The following is a 20,554-nucleotide window of genomic DNA, read 5'->3' on the forward strand; positions in this document are numbered from 1 at the left end:
AGACCAGACACCACGCTCTAATCAATAAGCATCATCTATTATCCCTGGGAGGATAGATAAATTCAATTAGGCCTTCATGAGGACAGTGGGACTTACTTTGATCCATGAAATGGAGAAAAAATATGTTGGACCAGAATAACTGAAGAAAGGGCCACAGTCACCACCTTGGATGGTTGTGAAAATGGATCTGAAATTGTGGTGAGTGATGCCTCAAAAACAGAACTTCCTTGGAATAAATCTTGCAACTCTGTACTTGGGAACAATGAGACTTTTTCAAATCCAAAAAGGAAACAGAACTTGTCATTAAAATTTCTTGTCACCCTGTGATCGTCCTTGTTATGCTTGTACTTATTCTTTTGATTGGAATAAGACACAGGAAGACATGTGCCCTGTAGAAGCAATTCACTCTCCACAGTGAGATGCAACGTGATTGTTTTCTGACCGTCTTTTCTTTTAACTCAACCACCCACTCAATCTGGCATAATCAGACTCTCCTACACTTTGAAGGGCCGGATAAAGGCATGGCCTTCACCCCTACACCTACACAATGGAGCATCTGCATAAAAATGTGCTCCTGAGTTTTGAATAAAGCTCCCAAAATTAAAAACAGAAACGTCTTCACAAAAATCCAGGTAAAAGCTGTTTCAGGGCTTCTCCAGTGCACCACCACAATCACCTGTGCTTGCACAGGTGTGGTGGGCTGCCACAACCTGAGAAAACGGTGCCTAAAATGTTACATTGTGGGGGAAATGCTTTTGTGAGCAGTAATAAAAAGGAAAATAGATGTCAGGATTAGCGAGGGGAGAAGTGAAGGAAATATGAAAGAGGCTGTAAGTTGGGTAATAAAGGGAGTGATGCATGCTCAGTGACGGTGGTGACGTTTTTTCATATGCACATTATCTTGCTTTATTTGTGGGCCGTGTCCTCTGGGATCGAGGCACAAATGTACAACTCTTTTTGTACTTTCGCTGTATATGTGTAAATAACAGTATAAACCGTTCTTGTGACCCCTTTTTTTTTTGCTTGTGCTCTTTATGGCGCACCATACAAAAATGATTTTAAGGTTTTAATACATGATAATTATAAGCTATGAGAAAGAAAAAGTTATGGAGCGACAAGGTAAAAAAAACAAATAGCACATGTGAGTTTTGTTTCCTGAAAAGTTTATTGATAAATATAATGATTTTATACAATATTTCAATACACACATGGATTTCATTCTGACAGTTTTCAGCTGTCTATCTGTTTGTCTTGCTGTCTGTCCGTCTCTCTGGAAGTATGTCTGGGTACATTTGAGATGAGCTGCATCTCAGCGAAGGTTTTTATTACGCTATTGGTAGCACAGTGAGTGGGAATGACAGTAAATCATGTATAAATCTGTATTTTTTTTTGTCCTGCTCAATCTTCAAAATGATGGCTCTTGTTTGAAACATGGCTTCCATTCCGTCAGAGTCAGTGAAAAGGTCTCTCTCGTCCTCAGTCTTATTCTCTCGTCTTTGTCTCCCTCTGTTCTTTCTCCAGAGTCCCTCCCTGTAGCTCCCCTCTTCTGTCTCTCCCTCACAGTGAAAGGTTTGGTCGCTCTGAGTCGACACTTTTCTTTTTAAACAGACAGAACAGACGACGAAACTCTCCACTCGAGCAGAAACACGGTCAGTTGAGCTGGACTGATGTCCACAAGGTACATGCTAGAAAAACGACACTATTTTTTTTTATTCAGGCGAACAGAAACTTTACATCGGGACACCACACACACACACAAACACATGCACATCCATGTACCTCTCTGCGTCTGTGTGCCAGGAAACCTCTAAATGGGCTCTTCATTTAAGGTAGAATAATTACAATTATATCCAATTTGACAGGAAGATAGACAGATAGAATCAGAAACACACAAACAAGACGAGAATGATTCCACACAGCGAGAAGAAGCCACAGATTCAACGGTTAAATATCTACAGTCGAGTCATTACAACACTGAAACACTGACCGACACCACTGGAACACACACGGCAGGAGTAAAGAGGGCTTTTAGAAGAAGCCGTCACAAGACACAAGACTGCCGCAAGCTGGCTGAGGTCGAATTCAGCTCTGCAGACCTTTACAGGCCCGCGTCTGAATGCAGTGGACGTGTGTGAGCAGATGGCTCTGTGAGATGCTGCACCCAGACCGTGGCTTCCCAAATTTATGCACTTTGCAAGAGTATATTGCCGCCAAGTTTTTTATGGCACATATAGGCCGACGTTAAATATTCCATAGGCCTCTGTCGTGCATGCTTCACAATATTGCTCACATTTGTTGTGCTGACACAGAAATTTATGATAAAAACAGCCATTATTTAAGCATCTAATGCACAAAGTTTGAATTCATTTGCTCTCACTGCTAAGATGCTTTTTGGAATGCTTTATACTGTGGTTCAGTTCGACCAAATGTGAGAGAATCGGTATTTACACAACGTCCAGGGTGACAGCAACTGTAATGACAGCAACAAACGAGGGAGACAGAGACAAGGTAAATAGTCACAATAGGGCAAATGGAGGATTTAAAAGTCTTATTGACATTTTCCAAAACCAGAGGGGGTTTTGACGCCATGGATTTGTTACAGCGAGACGCCTTCCGTGAAGTTCTGCAGCAGCCGTCTCACACAGATCCACAAGGTCTTTGTAGTGTTTCAGCTGCAAGCCACTCTGTTCCTTCTCTCTTGTTCTTCCCTCCTTCTCCTCCGTCGTTGTTCTCTTCTCCCTTGCTCCGTGCCTTCGTCTTGTTGCAGCGTCTCTGTTGTCTAGATGACATTTTCAAAGAGCTGCAGAGACCTCATAATGTTTTCATCCTGATGAAAAGAAGATCAAAAGTGAAGAAGCTGGCCGTGAGGAGAAAGTCATCCAACATCACCATTCAATTCAGTTTACTGGCCACTAGGGGGCAGTGAAAGCCTGTAAAATGTTAGCGATCTCTCTGCAGACAAATACATTGATATGAAAGGTAGCAAAGACCATAATTAATTGCTAGTATAGTGAGACTTGCAAAGAATCTGAGAAAACAGGACTTAAGTAAGTAAAATTCATTGAGCTTCAATAGCAGCAGACATTTTGACTATATAATAATAACATTAGCGATGGTTCTGTTCTGTGAGTGGAATTCAGCCGTCATTTTGTCATTTACAGCCATGCTTTTCCTAATGTGACTTGTCAAAATGTCCTTGGTGGAAAAGGCCTCTCGCAAAGTCACAAAGGGATCGTCAGGAGAACTTTAAGAAAAAAAGGAAAGAGTACCTCTTGACAAGACAGGATGAATTCATCAAGAGTGACCACACCGTCTCTGTTTTTGTCCATTTTCTGTGGAGAGCAAAGGACACGCTGTCAAGCTTTCCGTCCAAGGTGTGTCAGGGAAAATATAAGGGATCAACCATACATACAGTTGTAAAATAACCACAATTTTAATGACTACAATTTTTCATACCCTTGCTGTCCATTTAAACCCTGTATGTCTAAATTTGGCGATTTTAATTTTGAATTTTTCTGATAAACTGATGATTAAATGCATTAAATGCTCCTTTATAGTCTGGGGAAAAAAATCTACTTCTTCAGAAAAAACAACCTTGGATTAGCAGGAAAATGCATTGTCACAAAGCTGAAAACAGGCTGTTTTTCTGAGCTCATGAAAAGCTGACATTTTAGACATATGTGGTTCTCACAGGAAGTGAAGACTGTGATGATCTTATATAATATGATGGATTGCTGGAGGTTAAACCACCAAACAATAAACATAAGATAAAATTAGCACAACATTAAACAGCAGGTTGCACCAGAATATTAATATAAATCATAGGCGTAACAGTAAAACACTGACCACAAAGTAAATTTGCTGATAACACTAACATACTTTTACTTAAATTAGGTTTGGAATGCAAGACTTTTACATGTAATGACGTACTTAAGTGTGGTATTAGTACTTTGACTTAAAGGACCCGTGTGCAGGATTGAGTGACATCTTGTGGTGAGGTTGCAGATTGCAACCGACTGAATATCCCTCCTGTTTCCAAGTGCTTGAAATGTAAATCGTGTGTTCGATTGATCCATCATTGTTTGCTCAATCAGTATTTCTGTTGTTGCGTTTATATGAGACTTAGATAAAGGACTCAGGTGTTGTTACCTGAAAAAAGGCGTCCACATGCTGTTTGGGTGCGTCAGTTTTCAAGACAGGATATGTGTACTTTCCCATCATGTCATATATCGCTCTGACGATGTCGGTCATCTCCTGTGAAACACAACAGACATACACACACACACACACACACACACACACACACACACACACACACACACACACACACACACACAACAAATGAGATGTGGAGTGTAACAGATACACAGCTGTGCACACATCGACAAACACACACCTCTTTGTTGATGTATCCGTCTCTGTTGATATCATACAGGTTGAAGGTCCACTGTAGCTTCTCAGTGACAGAGCCCCTCAGCAGGATGGACAGAGCTGTCACAAAGTCCTGCATTAGGATAAAAATGACAGAATGAAAAACTGAAAAAGGAGTTTGGAAATGAAAAACCAAAATATTATCTGAATAGGAACTCTTCAAAAGCGAGTGAGTTTGCAGAAATGCATGAATAGAGCAAACCTCGAACTTTATGGAGCCAGTATGTGCTGAGTCAAATGCATTGAAGAGGAAGTGTGCGTAGGTGCTGGCATCTGCAGGAGAAGAAGAGGAAGAAGAAAATACTTGTCAGTACAGGGGGTAGAAACACGACAGAGCCATAGACACATAGTCTCTCTTTACCTCCGTGTGGGAAGAACTGGGAGTAGATTTGCTTGAAGGTTTCCTCATTTACGACACCACTGGGACACTCCTGGAGAGAAAGGGGGAATCAGAAAGAGAGGGTGAGAAGGTGGGAGATAGACATTGCAGATACTGACGGGTCAAAAAGAGAGACTGATGGAAAAGATTAGACAAAGTTGATGAGAGACTGTCAATTGGTTACACCTCTATGTGATTCTGTCTATTATCACCAGGAGTACAATAGACTGCAGTTGCAAACTCTGACCTTCTGTCCAGGGTGTCACTGTTGAGTAAATCTTTTGCATAGAGTTTGAATTTAGCTGAAAGATGGCAAAAGAGACATCAAAATCATCCATCTGTCCCTTTGTGACGCCTTTTTTCATTCTAATACTCTAGCATTTATTACATCTTAAATGTGTATTTATATTGTCATCTTAGAGTTAAAATCAATTGAAAAGGAAAACACCAGCAAGACCAAAACCGTCCAGTGGCCGTAAACATAACACTGTGGACCGCTCACCAGAAGTAAACAAGTGACCACTGAATTTATACTTAATACAATTTTACGTCTATACTTCAAACCTATAGTCTTAATGTAAGCATTAAATAACCAAAATAGATCTTTGACAAGGTTATATGAGAGGTGCCACCCTCTGCGCACTGCAGAGGTGACCTTGAGCAAGGCACCAAACTCCTAACCGGCTGGAGCACCGGCTATGCAGCAGTGGCATCACTCTGACACCTCTCCACATGCATGTCTTATATAGGTCTTGTGTGTGCGCATGTGTGTGCATTTCAGGCCTGTGTGTAATTAATAAAAAACAACAAAGTGTAAAAATGAATGAATTTCCCAAATGAGGGGTCAATAAAGTGTTTTCTTTCTTTCTTTCTTCTTTCAAAAAAGTCTGATTTCGTCATGCCGTTCTCATTTTTTCAGTGTGCTCCTGCACAAGTGTGCAAATCCCCAGAGGACATATTAGAAAAAATACACATGTAATACATATCTACATGTTAGCACTATACAGCAAGCAATCTACTGATCAACACATGTGCACTTTTGGTATCGACTGTATGTATGAAAGGGACAATTCTCCCCAAAATGAAAAACTTTGCAGTGCACCTGCACAGTCACATACATTCTTAAAACCCCGGTAGAGCACTTGGAGCTCTCTTTTGCTGAAGTTGGTTTGAGCTTCTAGCTGGTCGAGGCCCTCCGGTCGATGGCACACCATGGTCATCTCCAAGTCATCGTCAGCTTTGTCTGAAAGAGCACACACACACATGAATGCTGCATTACTTAACTCATGTTAAGAAATAAAGAGTGAGAAAGCAAAAAGAGGAAGGATTGATAATCCAAGTAATACAGAGGAGAAGGAAGCAGATATATACAGTATGACCTGGAGAGAGGACGCAGTGCTGCAGTGAAATAATCTGCACGCCAAGTTTTAGATATTTTTTATTTATTCTGTTAGGCTGAAATATAAAAGGGAAGGAGTGAAGAGGAGAGGATGAGAGGTAGAGGACAGTCCATGTTCCTCCTCTCACCGGCCCTTTGATTAACAACTCATTACTCTCCTCGCTGGAGGGGAGGGGAGAGAGGACAAACCACTGACTCTGAGACCCCCCACACACACACCCACTCACACACACACCGGCTCGCAGTGCCTATAGGTGAACATGACACCTCCCCTCTCTCCTTTTCAGACACTCATCTCCACACTTGAAAACGAGTGCGCACACACTCCCTGAAGCAATCTACAATGTAATAATTATGCATACTGTTATAACTGCGCATAATTTAATAGAAATAGTAATAAAAATTCAGAATATGATAAAGTGGTCATAATGTGTAGTATTAAAATGCTAGACCAAAAAAAAAAAAAAAAACCCTGGTAGTTAAGGACTAAGATGTTAAGGTGCATTGATCTAGTACATCCTTGTAATTTGAATGTTTTGGAGGATAGACTGTTGGACTCTATTTAGATGTTATGTCAGTCTAGCCTGCTGCCCGTGAAGATCCCTATTCATTTGTAAGAGCCGACTTCACATCCAAATGGCTGCGTGGTGATCAAGTGCAATTTCCTCTGTCTTCTTAGCATTTCCATGCAAAGTAAGGTCATCATGCCAGTCCGCAGGGCTGCCATGGTCTGATTTACAGATGCAACGGGTGAACTAAAGCAGTTTTGAGAGCTCCCTCTCCACTTTAACGAAGTGTCACCGAGTGCAGCGTTCACACTGTCCTTGGCAATCCAGTTTTTTGAAACATCAACATTCTTGAAATAGAAGCATTTTTATCTGTGCGGCAAAACCATTAGCGCTTTGTAAAGCTTCATTACACCAACACCTCTTCAGTGTTACTCTCTCAGTGAATCATGGGTACCAGGTCAGCGTTTTTATTGTGCCAGGCAAAGACAACGTCCCCTCACTGCTAAATTAAACCTCAGTCAACAGCCTTGTCCTTTTTAGATTCAGCACCCAGGGCTCCCACTTAACACATCTGCAGGTCTTTCCACATAAATAACTGCAAAGAAGTGCTGCCATCGTGGTTTAAGAGGCGAAGTGGGTTTGAATTTAAATGTCAGCTGTGATGTCACATCCATTGAACTAACTCTCAATTTGTCCCTCAAATACAGCACTGTGGATACTCTATAATAAAAAGCAAATCATAATGCAGCTAATTTTACACTGTAATAGTCAACATAAAACACAATAATGCATTGTTATCCAACAAAACCTTGTTACGCTGTGCCCACTAATTTTCTACACTAAGGCTGCATTATTACATTTTGACTTTGTATAACTTCTGTTGAGTTGTTTAGCGGGCTCTCTTTATATAACTCCTTTCCCCTGCCTCTCTCTCTCTCCTCTCTGTTTCACACAAACACAGCCCCAGAAGGCCATTCGTTTCATCACTCAGGCAGTTCAGTCAGGCATTAGGGTGGAGGTCTGCACTCATGCCCAAGGTGAGACTATTCACACCCAGTTGCCAGTAGTCTTCAGGTGTAGTCTACTGCATAATCACACCCCATGCACACAGATAACACATTACAGATGCACATGCACATATTCTTCTAACTGTATTCCAAACGCAAATCCAACAGTGATTTCACACAAAAATCAGCGTCACACCTGCACCTCCCTTCATTTTTTTCCCCCTCGGTTTGGTCATTCTTACAGCCATTCATGCACCTATAAAGATTTTGCACTCCTCTGAAAGGCTTCACTGCCACTCTATTGTCCACGTTAAAACCTTGATGGCACCTGCACGGTCACCGTCACACTCCACGCTTACACTGAAAACCACCACAGCACAGGGCATCCCATCTGCAAGCAAAATGTATAGTTGCCTCATAAAGAAGAAGGAATAAGTCAAACCAGTCACTTGAATGTGTTTTGAATCAGCATATATTAGCATGCATTAAGAAAACAGAACTGACTTAATTAATAACACAAGCGTGAGAGTCAGGATCAGTTACTGCTCAGGTTTAAATTAGTTTTCTACACCTTCGCTCAGTTAATGTTCCTGAAATAGTAAACAGCGAACTTAATGATCAGAGAAAAGTGTTCACATGCAGCTGTTTTTGTGGACAGAAAGCAATTATTTTCCCATTTCTCTTATTGTGAGTTCGGTTAGTTGAAGCTGTATTAGGCTCAGTTTTCTAGAAACTGGATGTCCTCAGAAATGATAGCAACAGCAATTATTGACTGTTGCAGCAGAATTATCAGTAAACAAACCATGTATGAGACCAGCAGCCATAGCACATTTAAAATATCAAAAGCATCAGAGATTAAAAAAAAAACAAACAAGCCCTCTACAGTCAGCTTATACAATGAATTGTTAATGGCAGCAGTTCAGAATTCAACACTGGAGTTTATTTAAAAAACTGAACAGTCTGCTGCTTGTAACATTTATTCCCTGTTTGTTTATTCATGTGTTTTTATTCCTTTGATTTTCTGAGAAAGAAGCAGCTGAACCCGCATGCATCGAACATCCCCACATGAATCATCCAGATCCTTCCTTTTTTTGCCCAATAACTTGCTCACAGGCAGATAACGTCGCTGCTCGGGTTAGCAGATGTAGCACTGACTCACCCTCCACAGTGATGACTCCCAGCAGGTGCAGCATTTTGACGGCCCCACAGCACAGCAGAATGATGGCTATGGTGTGTAAGCTGTTCTCACTCTGCTGCTCTCTTTCCATTTTGATCCTTTCTTTCTTCTTCTCCTCTGGCCTCTAGAAGCTTTGTGTCTCCAGCTCTCGTTAGTCCTTTACTTGTTCTTTTACCTCACAGAAATATGTGAACGTATGCTAAACTTTTAAGTTGTTTCTCTGTGTTCTCTCTTTCTCTATCTCATAAACTTTCTATCCATCCTGCTTCCTCCTACAGTAAGGATCAGCACTCACCTGCCTCTCTCTACCTCTGTCTTTTTATCCCCCTGTCTCTCTATTCCCTGGGGCATCTCCCTCTCTTTATCCTGACCTTCACTCCATCTCACTAACTCTGTGTGTGTGTGTGTGTGTCCCAACCCCACTCCCCCTCGTTTACAGTCCCAGTGTCCTTCACTCTTTGGGAACTAGGCTTCAACTCGAGGGTCCGACCTGAGCGCATTGTGACAATGATACACTCGCCTTCTGCCGTGTGACCATATGTGCTTGTGTTGAGACCGTGTGCATGTGTGTGTATGTGTGTGTACGCATGTGCAGATCAGCACTTGATTAATTGGCTCCATTAAGACACACAGTCATCCCCGAACAACAGAGGGCTTAATTTACTGCAAAGTGACTTTTCTAACTAAACATGCCTCCTTTTGATGTGACTTAATCTACAATGTAAGTAACATTTTATTTTAATCAGTAATTATGAAAATTATACCTAATGTGCACTGTGGACTTTATATGGACTTAATATGGTAATGCAGGTGTAATGTGTGACTATAACCTGCTATAACATGAGCGTACCAGCAGGGGGCAGCAGACACCAGCACAGAAGACACCAGTGTGTGTCAAAGCTGATGAGGATGTGTTGCACATTTCTTACATGTGTTACTTCAGATGTAGATGATATGATTATTTGTGTAGTGATAATACTCAGAAAATCAAACAAAATGTCTGCATTAGAAAATGAAATGTTCTATGTTCTCAAAATATAAAGCATGTATGGTTAAAACACACACACACACACACACTCACACACACACACACACACACACACACACTGTGAACATCACAGTGAAATAGACATGATATATTTTCTGTAGCACCTCTCTACTGTGACCAGCTGGCACTCGTTCGCAGTCTTAATGTGAAGGTAAAAAGGTGCTGTGATGTGATTGGCCGATGAGTTGAAGCATAGCCGCTGCCTTGCAGGCTGCAGGGGACTGCTCTATCAAGAGGTGTCCCACAGAGTCGTCAATTGAAGGTTTGCTTTATTTACTGTTCTATTTACCGTTGCAGCAGTGCTGGGTAAAATTAAATTTAGTGGCAAGAGTAGCATTTAATTTAATTTGCCAGACATTTAAAAGATGCTTGGTAGTGTAAACATCACTCGATAAAGATGATTGAGTGTACATTGTGTTCGTTCAAGTAATCAGCCTTCAGCGGTCTCTTGCTGTGACCAATCAGTAATATTTCTGTCATGGTATACCGCTCAGGCAGAGTGTAAGAGAAAGCCTTTCCACTGATATTATAAAAGTTGAGTTATGCCAAAAGTGTTAAAAGAAACCATCCAAAACTTGATGTATTTTGTTAAACCCTTTAAACAGATTAAAATTACAAATTGTGGCCTAAGTATGCTTTAAAAGAGCATATTTACAAAAGAAGCACAGTGAAAAGAACTTGTTATAAGAATTTGTCACATGGCAACACATTTCACATGTTTATCACATGATAGTAGTGATGCAATTTTATATGCATTGGTAAAGCACACACATCCAAATGCAAAGTACACCACGGTGCTACACTGGTGTGCCGACTCTATTTTTTCCATCTTTAATGATAAAATACAGTGATAAAAAGATAGATGCAAGAAATGGAAACATTAAAAACCTGGGGAAAACCATTTGACATGTGATCAGTTCACAAACAGGCGCAAGGGGTTTAACTAACTAATGAATCTCAGCTCTGTGCCACTCATTGATGGCTGGTTGTCAACATACTATTGACTGAAATTGGTTGGTTAAAGCTTACGTAAGCATACATCATATGTTGTTTTACAGAAAGAAAACAAGATTTGATTTTGTTATGAGAGTGCATAGAAATGGATTTTTTTTAATATTTGCATATATTGTTAAATAGGCACACAATACGACCAGGAACGTGATCTAAAGGGGTTAAAAAGGTATTTTTCATTTCATCTCAACTTTAATAGGCTGTTGTTTGGGATCAGGTCATTCCTACATTCCTAAGAACAGACATTTCCTCCACACAGCTTGGGATAAATAAAGTCTATCTATCTATCTATCTATCTATCTACTTCAAAGTCAGGCCCCCCTGACCCATTTGACTTGTGCCTGGCCTCAATAATCCATCCATGGATATTAGGAAGTGGATGATGCGCTCCTGCTATCTCCTGCCAGTCCAAATGCACAAGAAGCACTCTGTTTTTCTCATTTTTGAAAATGTATTTGGCTGCAATGTCAGAGATACGAGCTTTGGTTCAGTTTCCAAGATTCTGGTCCAGGAAACCTCTTTTAAAAGAAGACTTACGAGTGCTGTGGCGGTGCACTATTGCAGCATTTTTATTGCAAACAGAAACCTGTATGAAACGTCTGCAAATTTAGCAGGTTAGGAAAATAACCTTGACAAACCCAACCCAGAAAGCCACCTTGAGAGTTTCACTTCCATCTATTACACCAGCTATTATGAGCCGTGGAGTCTGACAGTGACCAAAAGCCTGAACCCTTTTCTTTCAGAGCTTGTTTGGAGTATTAACTGGTGGCCTGAACTGTCAGCAAAGAAAGACTGCCCGTCACTTTCCCCAGCCAGCAACCTGTCACAAAAAATACCTCTTACCTCAATAGACACACACTTCCTCCAGCCCAGAACCAGGGTTTTACTCCTGCCTCCCTCTAGCAGCTACTGCCTCTGGTATTTAATGTTAGTTCTAATTTCTCCTGTTTCTCTTCCTTTCTTCTGTTTCTCACAAAATCCTCCTTTCTCCTGCATTTCTTATCTCCTTTTCACTCTGCCAAACTCTCCTCTCCCTCTGCCACTCTATCTCTGCCATGTTCCCTCTTGCCTTCTCGTACCGTGGCCTGTAATCCTTACCAGAGAGTGTGTCATTTGCATAATCTGAATTAGCCTAATCTGCCGTCCGGACGGCGACGGAGAGGGCTCACTCTCACCGGCCTCTTTAATGGTGGTGAGGCGCTCTTCAAGAAAAGCAGCAGCTCTACTGGCCACGGGTTCCCTGGAGGTATGGATGAAGTATCTTAAAAATAGATTTCAGCTGCAGCAGTCCTATTTACACCGTGCGAAAGCTGCACAACATAATCACGTTCCCCGGCGCGAATTCAAGCTCTCGTTCCGAGACGCATTGTTTTTGCACAGTCAACACCCGGCCATTGGACACGGGACCAATCCCCGACTGGCCTTTGGGCAGTTCACTGAAAGTCCAATGACTTGCTCTGGTTGAAAACACACACAAGCACATGAATACACACACACTTCGCAACACGCATCCAGTCGCACACCATCGAACAAGACAAACATGAACACATTATTTCAAGGGTCACAGATAAAATATTAAGCACCCGTGTGTATAAAACAATATACACTTGCATGCTCACACACACACACATGTTTGCTTACTAATCGTCAGCCTGTGAAGGAGGACTGAAGTGCTGGAGGGTGGTTGCAGCGTTGTGTGTTTGTGTGTACGTGGAGGGTGGTTGCAGCGTTGTGTGTTTGTGTGTACGTGAGGTGCAAACACACACACACACACACAAATCCACCTAATGTCACTTCCCCACATATTAATGTGCCACCGCTGATTAAATGTTTGAGAAGAGTGAGTCAAATACAGCTCATTTACACACACATAGCAGCATGCCAATATTGATTTTTGAGTAAATACATGTCTAGACTCAGAATGTGCCGAAACACACAAACAAACGCACACTCACAAAGGCAAACACACACGCACACACTGCTGGATGCCAAGAGCGGAGAATGACGAGATGACTTAATAAGCACTCACACCAGCTAATGGGAGCGTGGGTGATGGAGAAAGGGAGCAAATGAGAGGAAGAATGGAGGCATGAGAGAGAGAGGAGAGGGAGATGAGGGTGCCAGGAGCAGGTGGTGGCATGTGAGAGTGTGGTGGGGAAAATTCAAAGTGAGATAAAGAGAAACAAGCGTGGAGAAGGAGTGGGAGGGAGAAGAGGGGGAGAAACAACGGGGAGAGGAGGAAGCAGCAGAAGCAGAGGAAGATGTGAGATGGTGGAAAAACAAGTGGAAGAAGACAAGGTTGAAGGGTGGGGAGGGAGGCAGCAGAAATCACAAAGAAGGCAAGATAAGAGGAGCAGCAGAGGTGCGACAGAGAGGCAAAGGAGGGAGGGAGAAGATTGAGACGACACTGCTGCCGGGAGCAGGCGAGGAAGTCAACATAAGAGAAAATTCACCAGGGAGGGGAGAAAAATGCCAGGTGAAAATTCTGCTAGAGAGACGAGTAGTCAGAGGTCACCATGACAGACGAGGAGCAGAAGCAGCCTGCCAGACAAAAACCAGGCAGACAAGACAACAGGCAGCAGAACAGCAGCATCACAGAGAGGCTGTCAGGAGGAAAGAGCAGAACACTTGACAGAAAACAAAGCAAGTTGAGAGAACAACAAGCAGCCTTGATGAAAACAGACAGTCCAGACAAGCAGGCGTGCAAACATTAAGGATGCAAACACAGCGAGGCGTTGCTCTTTTCTTTTTTTCTTCTTCTTCAGAACACAGTGATGAGCTCGTACTCAGAGGATCAATCATGTAGGAATCTAATCTCACAATATTACAGCCGTGCACTGTCTCCCCCTCAGTGTTGCTGTTGGTGTCACGATCCCGGATAACAAGTTATCTGCGATGCCACGGAATAAGCGGCTGCGCACATACAAGCCCCGCTGCACTAATCCTGCATACCGTGAACATGTCAGAGGAGGCGAGGGAGAGATGCTGAAGTACCACAACACAACACCAGAATTACAAACAACCTCCTCCAGATAGCTCCGGCTCTACAGCCCATTATAGGGGCATTTGTGGAGGTAAAAATAGCTGGCTTTCTTTTGCAAGAAGAGCCAAATCTCACACGTTTCCACAATGTGAGTGCATCCACAACCAACTCATTACTCAGAACAGCAACAAATTCACGCCTCGCCTTTTTCAAACACCCGTGGGAGAAGGTGTTTGTTTGAGAAGAAAAAAAAAACATATTCAAAAGATGAAAGGAGCCATATGCACTCACTTGGAAAATGTCCTGTATGGTTTAATTTGCACTGAAACTGCGATAATAGCCTGCTTCAACAAATAAGTTTAAATGAGTCCCCTATTAATAGGGGACATTTCAACTGTGGGACTGATCTCCTGCTCAGCGTGCCCATTCATTGGAGCAGCCAGTTTGGATTTGTTAGATTTATATCACTGAGGTTTATATGCATTTATTAGAATGAGCAACGAGGGAGTAAAACATTTCCGACGGGCAACAGGTCTCCATAAAAAACCTCCCTCCTCGCCTCATCTGCATATTTGCATCTCTCACTGTCTCTGTTTCTTTCACATGGCCTTGACTTACTTAGGAATACCCCAATCTCATCAAACTCCCCCTCACCCAGACACCCCCCCGCCAACCCCTCCCACCCCAAAACTGACATCTTTTGTTGCCATGGCTACCGTGCTTCCAAGGTAACAGCTAGACGGAAAAGCGGTGTGTGAGCAGAGTGACAAATACCTTCGACATGTGTGTGTTTACCAGCGTCGATGCGCACGTCTGCACACACGGCGACATGCTCGCACACACGCACACACACATAGACTCAAACACAGCCAAAGAAGCTGTCTCGTATTCCCCTCCCTCGGTTTGCGCTGTCAAAAAAGATAAGCTCAGCAACAATCACACTCACACACACATGCACGCACACACACGGACACACACACACACTGTCGCATTACAACTTTGTTGTAGAAGGAAAACATATTATTTTTCCTTTATGCACACCTGTTGGTCTCTCTCTCTATCACACACACACACACACACACACACACACACATAGGCACACACGCACACCAAACTATACGCCCTCTTTCTTTCATTCCATCTTAACTGAAATACCAGCAGTGATTAATCTTTGGTCTTATGAATGTGTGCTGTATATTTGTATTGCAGTGTGTGTGTGTGTGTGCATGTGTGTGTGTGTGTCTTCTGGAATATGCCATGACAAACACTGTTAAAAGTTTCATTGTATGTATGTGTGCACGCATATGTTCAGTAACAAAGAGAGAAAATCTCAGTGTGCTTATATTCATATATGTGTGCTAGAGTAAACACACATGCGTGTGTGTGTGTGTGTGTGTGTGTGCGTGTGTGTGTTTATGTTTGTGTGTGTATTCCCTCACCCCTGGACGGCCTCCTCTGCTTGGTCTGCATGGTCAGCGTACCCACCACTGCCCCCATGTTTGCCGTCGTGGAAACAAGCGCGTCTGTATGCTGAAGTCTGTATCTCTTCGTCACGTGTGTGGATGGTTAGAATGCACACACACACACACAAACCCGCGCCCTCTTTCCTCTTCTCACCCTCCTCTCGCTCTCTCTCTCCCCCTCTCTCCTCCTCCTCTCTTGGCAGAAACCCTCTTTCTATCATCCCTCCTTTCATGCTTTCTCGCTCCATCTCACGGTGCTCCTCCTCTCTTTCTCTCTCTCTCCCCTTTTTCTCCCCACGCCCTCCCACACACTATCTCCCTCCCTCCGATTTCCTTGTGTTTCATTAGGGGTAGTAGCCTCCCTCCCTCCCACCTTCACCCGCTAGCCAAGAGCCCGAGCGGAGCATCAGTGATTCAGTACGAAAACGCCAGGATGTTGATTCATTAAATCATGAATTAATGTGAGTGTACCCACTGATTTGTAAATGATAACAGTCTGTGAATCACTCTGGAGAAGAAAAACAACAAACATGCCCTGTTACATTTCACACCTAAATGCATCTGGTTTCCTCTGATGGAGGACAAATATGCAAATAGATACTGAAATATTGATTTGAGAGGTAAATATGAATTACGGAGTGAAGGAAAAACATGTACATGTGACAAAAATTCGGAACCCTGTGCGTCACTTCTGACTTTCGTCAACATCCCGGTTTGCTCATGAAAAGGCCACTTCAATCCATCAACACCTCCATTCCCTCCATCCATCATTCCTGTTCATCCATCCATAATACCCCCCCACACAGGCTAACAGGGGATGGATAAAGAGGGCGAGAGAGGGAGAGAAAGAGAGAGAGAGAGAAAGAGAGAGAGAGAGTGTGTGGCAGATTAACTCCAAGAGTAGGAAAAAAGGAGGGAAGGGAGGCAGGAAGAGGGCAGAAAGGAGGAAAAAAAAGGCTTAAAGTCAAGGATGTGAAAAAGAGAGAGATTAAAGGGAGGAAAAGCCAAAGGGTGAGTAGAATGAGATATTTAACATGGTAGAAATAGAGGGATCAAGACAAGTATCAGATAATACTGCAGGAGTGTGTGGTCCTGCCTTTAAGAGCTGTGCACACATGCCAGATGAAATCTCAACATGAGCTGCACATGAACAGCGTGCACATGCAAAGCATATATATCAAGGATGCACCGGTGGAAGAAGTACGATGATGTGCTATTTTTACGGAAAAGTAGTTGAAAATCGTTAGGATAAAATGTTTACAGTGGACTCCAGTGCAACACCACCTTTAACTATGACCTCAAATATAAACATGTATTACTAGAAAATGAGCATTTAAATGTGAACAAACTGTGTTTACCAACAACAGTGTTCCTGAGCCCAAGTAGTAACATCCTTTATACAATCATGTGTTCACAAAGTGGTGAACCACGCTCCATCCTCGCTTGTGAACGACTGAGCCTTTCCAGGATGCTCCTTTCATACCCAATCATGATACTGTCACCTGTTAGCAATCAACCTGTTTACCTGTGGAATGATCCAAACAGGTGTTTTTGGAGCGTTCCACAACTTTCCCAGTCTTTTGTTGCTTCTGTCCCAACATGTTTGAAAGCTGTTGCTAGATCAAATTCAGAATAAGCAGATATTTACAAAAATCAATGAAGCTGATGAGGTCAAACATTATGCTGTTTTCAATTGAGTATATGTCAAAAAGGATTAGCAAATTCCTGTTTAAAGGCACAACCCTGTGAAATGAGTCAAGTTCTTATTAAAACTTGGCCATAACTCTAATCATTTTTATGTACTTGAGCTCATGCTATAAATGTTTTGCGTTTTATTTTTATTTTTTGTCTTATTTGTCTGTATATATGTTTGTGCATCGAATTCCAGATTTTAAAGTTTGACATATAATTTTAATGATTGTTTGAATTGTTAAAACCTATCAAGGGACTGGTGTTGGAAGATAATTTCAGCTATACACATATGCAAGATAGAGTCCATGCTGCCTTCAGCTGTCAAAGTTTTTCTCTACTTGTCTCTCAGAAATAAACTAACAAACAATAAATCAAACTATAGCTGTAAAAGAAATGTAGTAGAGAGAGCAGCGTCGGTGTCAGAAAACAGTATCGGCACTTAAGGTAAACTGCTGGATGCTCTCCTCTCATCCACTCGTCCCCAGCCTGGCTGCTGTCCCGAGCATCCAGACATAAAAGCCGCTAGCAGGAGAACACAATATGTAAAAATGTCATTGTCAGCTCTGATCAAAGATAAATCCTGAAGATTAAAACATTTCTGATTTTCTTTTTTCCCCAAAAAACATCATGTTTAAGTCGCGACGGCTTCTGCAAAGGACACGTGTCAAGTTTTACAGGCAGGGTTTCAGCAGTCGATTTGGAGAATAGACACGCTGTCGTTTTCTATCAAGCCAGCCATCCATAATAACGCTTCTGCAAATGTGGCAACTGCTCCGAATATGGGGCACTTTTTGTCTGCTGATGGTGAATAATGAACGAGGCGTGATTGTTAGGAAGCCATATGGGATGATTTAGCTGGAAAGATTTAGTTTGGTGAATAAAAAATCTGCAATCTGCTTCTGTGAAAATGTGCTCGAATGAGTGTGTGTGTTTTTTTTTTTTTTTTCACAACAGCCAGAGAGACAGAATGGACAGCAGTGGGGAGCAATGCTTTCTCCCTGCCCACACACACACACACACGCACACGTGCTTACACACACAGACTAGCACACATATGCACATGCATACATTTTGCACATGCACCAACTGCAGGCAGAAAGAATGGCTGATCACAGGATGAGGTCCCTGTGGACTCTAGTGGCATCCAAACAGCGTGCATCACCATAGAGCATAACCATTTGCTGACCCACACACACACACACACACACACCGCTCTTCCTCTCACCCTGCTCTACTATACAACACACTGCCTGTATTGTGCCTATAGGAATTTACAGGCTATCAAAGTGATTTCTCCCTATCTCCACTGCACCCTACTTCATCTTTAGCCTTAAACCATATCTATCCATCTCTCTCTCCCCTCTTATCTACGAATTTGTCTCCAGGCGTGCGGCCAACGCAAATACACCTCTATCAGGCCATCTCTCCCTATAAATCTCTGCTAACGTCTCAGCCTAGTGTTCCTGTCGTTTCAAACACTGTTCCCGTCTTGTTCCAATCTCAAATCTCCATCCCTCTCTATCTCCCTCCGGTCTGTGACAGGCCCGTTTCCACACGCTGACAGAAATGTTTCTCCTTCAAGTAATCATTTCAAAGTCTGTCTGTGGAGCAGCGAGAAAGAGTGAGAGCGAGTGTGTGTGTGTGTGTATTCAACTGTGTTTGTTTTTGTGTTTGTTTGTATAATATTGCCATTGACTTGCTGTGTGTTCCCCTACGGGCATGTGAGGGAATGGCTGCAGACTGTTTTACAAGACCCCTGTCACACTTTTAAGGAAAGAGAGGATAAGAGGCAGAGGAGAAAACGGCGAGAGTGGGACGAGTAGGATGGCGGCACATAAGGGGGGAGGAAAAGAACGGCGAGGGCGGAGATGGGAGCATATTTGGCAATGAAAGATGAAGAAGAAGGAGGAAACACACCAGGAAAGCTTCCAGCTGGAGATTAGAGTGCGATGCAGGGAGCGAAAGAAAGAGAAAGAAGTGGATAACAAGAGCCAGGAGAGTGGGCGAGCGGCATTGCGAGAAAGAAAAGGCAGAGGAGAGAGAGCAAGTGGGACACGCAAACACTGAATATCCAGAGAAGAGGGAGGAGGAACAAAGAGAATAAGAGGAAGAAATGGAGGAGCGAGCGTGAGAGAAAATGAAACTCTAAAGATCTTGATTAAGATTAAACCGGCGGTGGAAGCTTCAGAAAATCAGCTCAGCTTCTTCAAAGCAGCACATTTAGACCAACCTCAGTGCTAAGCTGCAGGCCCGCAACAGAAAAACTCGCCATTTTCCCCCCAACAGTTCGATTCTAAATCCATCATGCTGCTGTATGACACTGTCTTGTCGCTGCACAAGGCCTCGGCAATTTCTCATCAGGAGCAGCATGGCCCTCTTTCTACAGGGTAGAACACGTCTATTAGGAAAATCAATACTAATATCTACCGCTGTCCAAATGACTTCTCACACAGACGCTCCTCTGTATCTTTATTAGTGGACACATGCTGATCCTCTCGACAGCTCCCATCACATTATGAAAAAGGGATTAATTAAAGGATTCTCCGCTATTGATCTGCCATCATCTAGGGAGAGGAGGAAAAGAGAAAAAGAGAGATGGAGGGGGCAAATAGGGACATAGATAAATGGAGGGAGTGAGAAATAGTGGCAGAGGGGAGGTGGGATGGACGTGTGGAGAGGAAAAAGAGGACTAAAGCAGGAGTGAGAGAGAGAAGGAGATAAAGTTTGAATGGGAGATGGAGAGTGATTAACGAGGGAATCGATGAGAAAAACTGAAGAGAGACACAGAGTGAAGGCAATGGAGTCGTCTTCCTCTTGGACACGCTTTCTGCTCCGCCATCATTCTCAAGGCTAACTAGTTTGACAAGGGATGTGATGACTTAGGAAACACACACACACACACACACACACACACACACACACACACACACTGGCAGAGGGAGGGAGCAGCAGGAAGATACTCATCCGGATTCGAGAGGTTGTTTAAAGAGGGTTTTGCCTGCAGGATTGCTCAGTGTGACAGACAATCTATTGGAAGTGGAGCTCCTGAAGGGGCTGAGAGGTAGTTCCAACACAATGAAGTAGTTTCAGTCCACTCAGGTGAATCAATTAGCTGATTAATTCATGAGCCGATCGACCGAAAATTGATAAATTGTAGCATTTTTTAACCAAAGCAGCAGACATTTGACTGTTTTCAGCATCTCATATGTGGGAATTTGCAGCTTTTCTGTGCCTTGTACGAGAGTAAACTGACTGTTATAGAATTTTGGACTGATGGTGGGCTAAAATATCTGATTTGAATCAATCAGCCTCCAGGAAATCATAATGCGGATTCTTTTTTGGTGCCGACAAAGCAAATGCGTGATCCTTAAATTGTGTGAAAATGCCTGGACCAAACAATCACCCAGTTAATCAATAATGAAAATAATCATTATAACTGCAGCCCTGCAGTGCAA

General features: G+C 42.8%; 1 protein-coding gene across 5 annotated transcripts in view; it reads right to left on the reverse strand.

The window, feature by feature from the left end:
• Positions 1-2,779: 2,779 nt before the first annotated feature.
• The window catches only part of kcnip1a (Kv channel interacting protein 1 a), a 35,692-nt gene continuing 17,917 nt past the window's right edge, over positions 2,780-20,554 (reverse strand). Inside the window, exons 1-8 of one of the 5 annotated variants that reach the window (XM_041943813.1) lie at positions 15,384-15,441; positions 5,929-6,053; positions 4,736-4,862; positions 4,634-4,704; positions 4,397-4,504; positions 4,150-4,254; positions 3,270-3,332; positions 2,780-2,827 (exon numbers count right to left, since the gene is read on the reverse strand). In XM_041943813.1, coding sequence (XP_041799747.1) covers positions 2,780-2,827; positions 3,270-3,332; positions 4,150-4,254; positions 4,397-4,504; positions 4,634-4,704; positions 4,736-4,862; positions 5,929-6,053; positions 15,384-15,441 — 705 coding nt within the window. Of the gene's footprint in view, positions 2,828-3,269; positions 3,333-4,149; positions 4,255-4,396; positions 4,505-4,633; positions 4,705-4,735; positions 4,877-5,921; positions 6,054-8,294; positions 8,317-8,884; positions 8,979-15,383; positions 15,442-20,554 lie in introns of those variants that run through there. The other 4 variants (XM_041943815.1, XM_041943816.1, XM_041943814.1 and 1 more) reach the window with 4 other exon arrangements.

The sequence above is a fragment of the Chelmon rostratus genome, chromosome 9 (assembly GCF_017976325.1).
Source record: "Chelmon rostratus isolate fCheRos1 chromosome 9, fCheRos1.pri, whole genome shotgun sequence".
Classification (NCBI taxonomy): domain Eukaryota; kingdom Metazoa; phylum Chordata; class Actinopteri; order Chaetodontiformes; family Chaetodontidae; genus Chelmon; species Chelmon rostratus.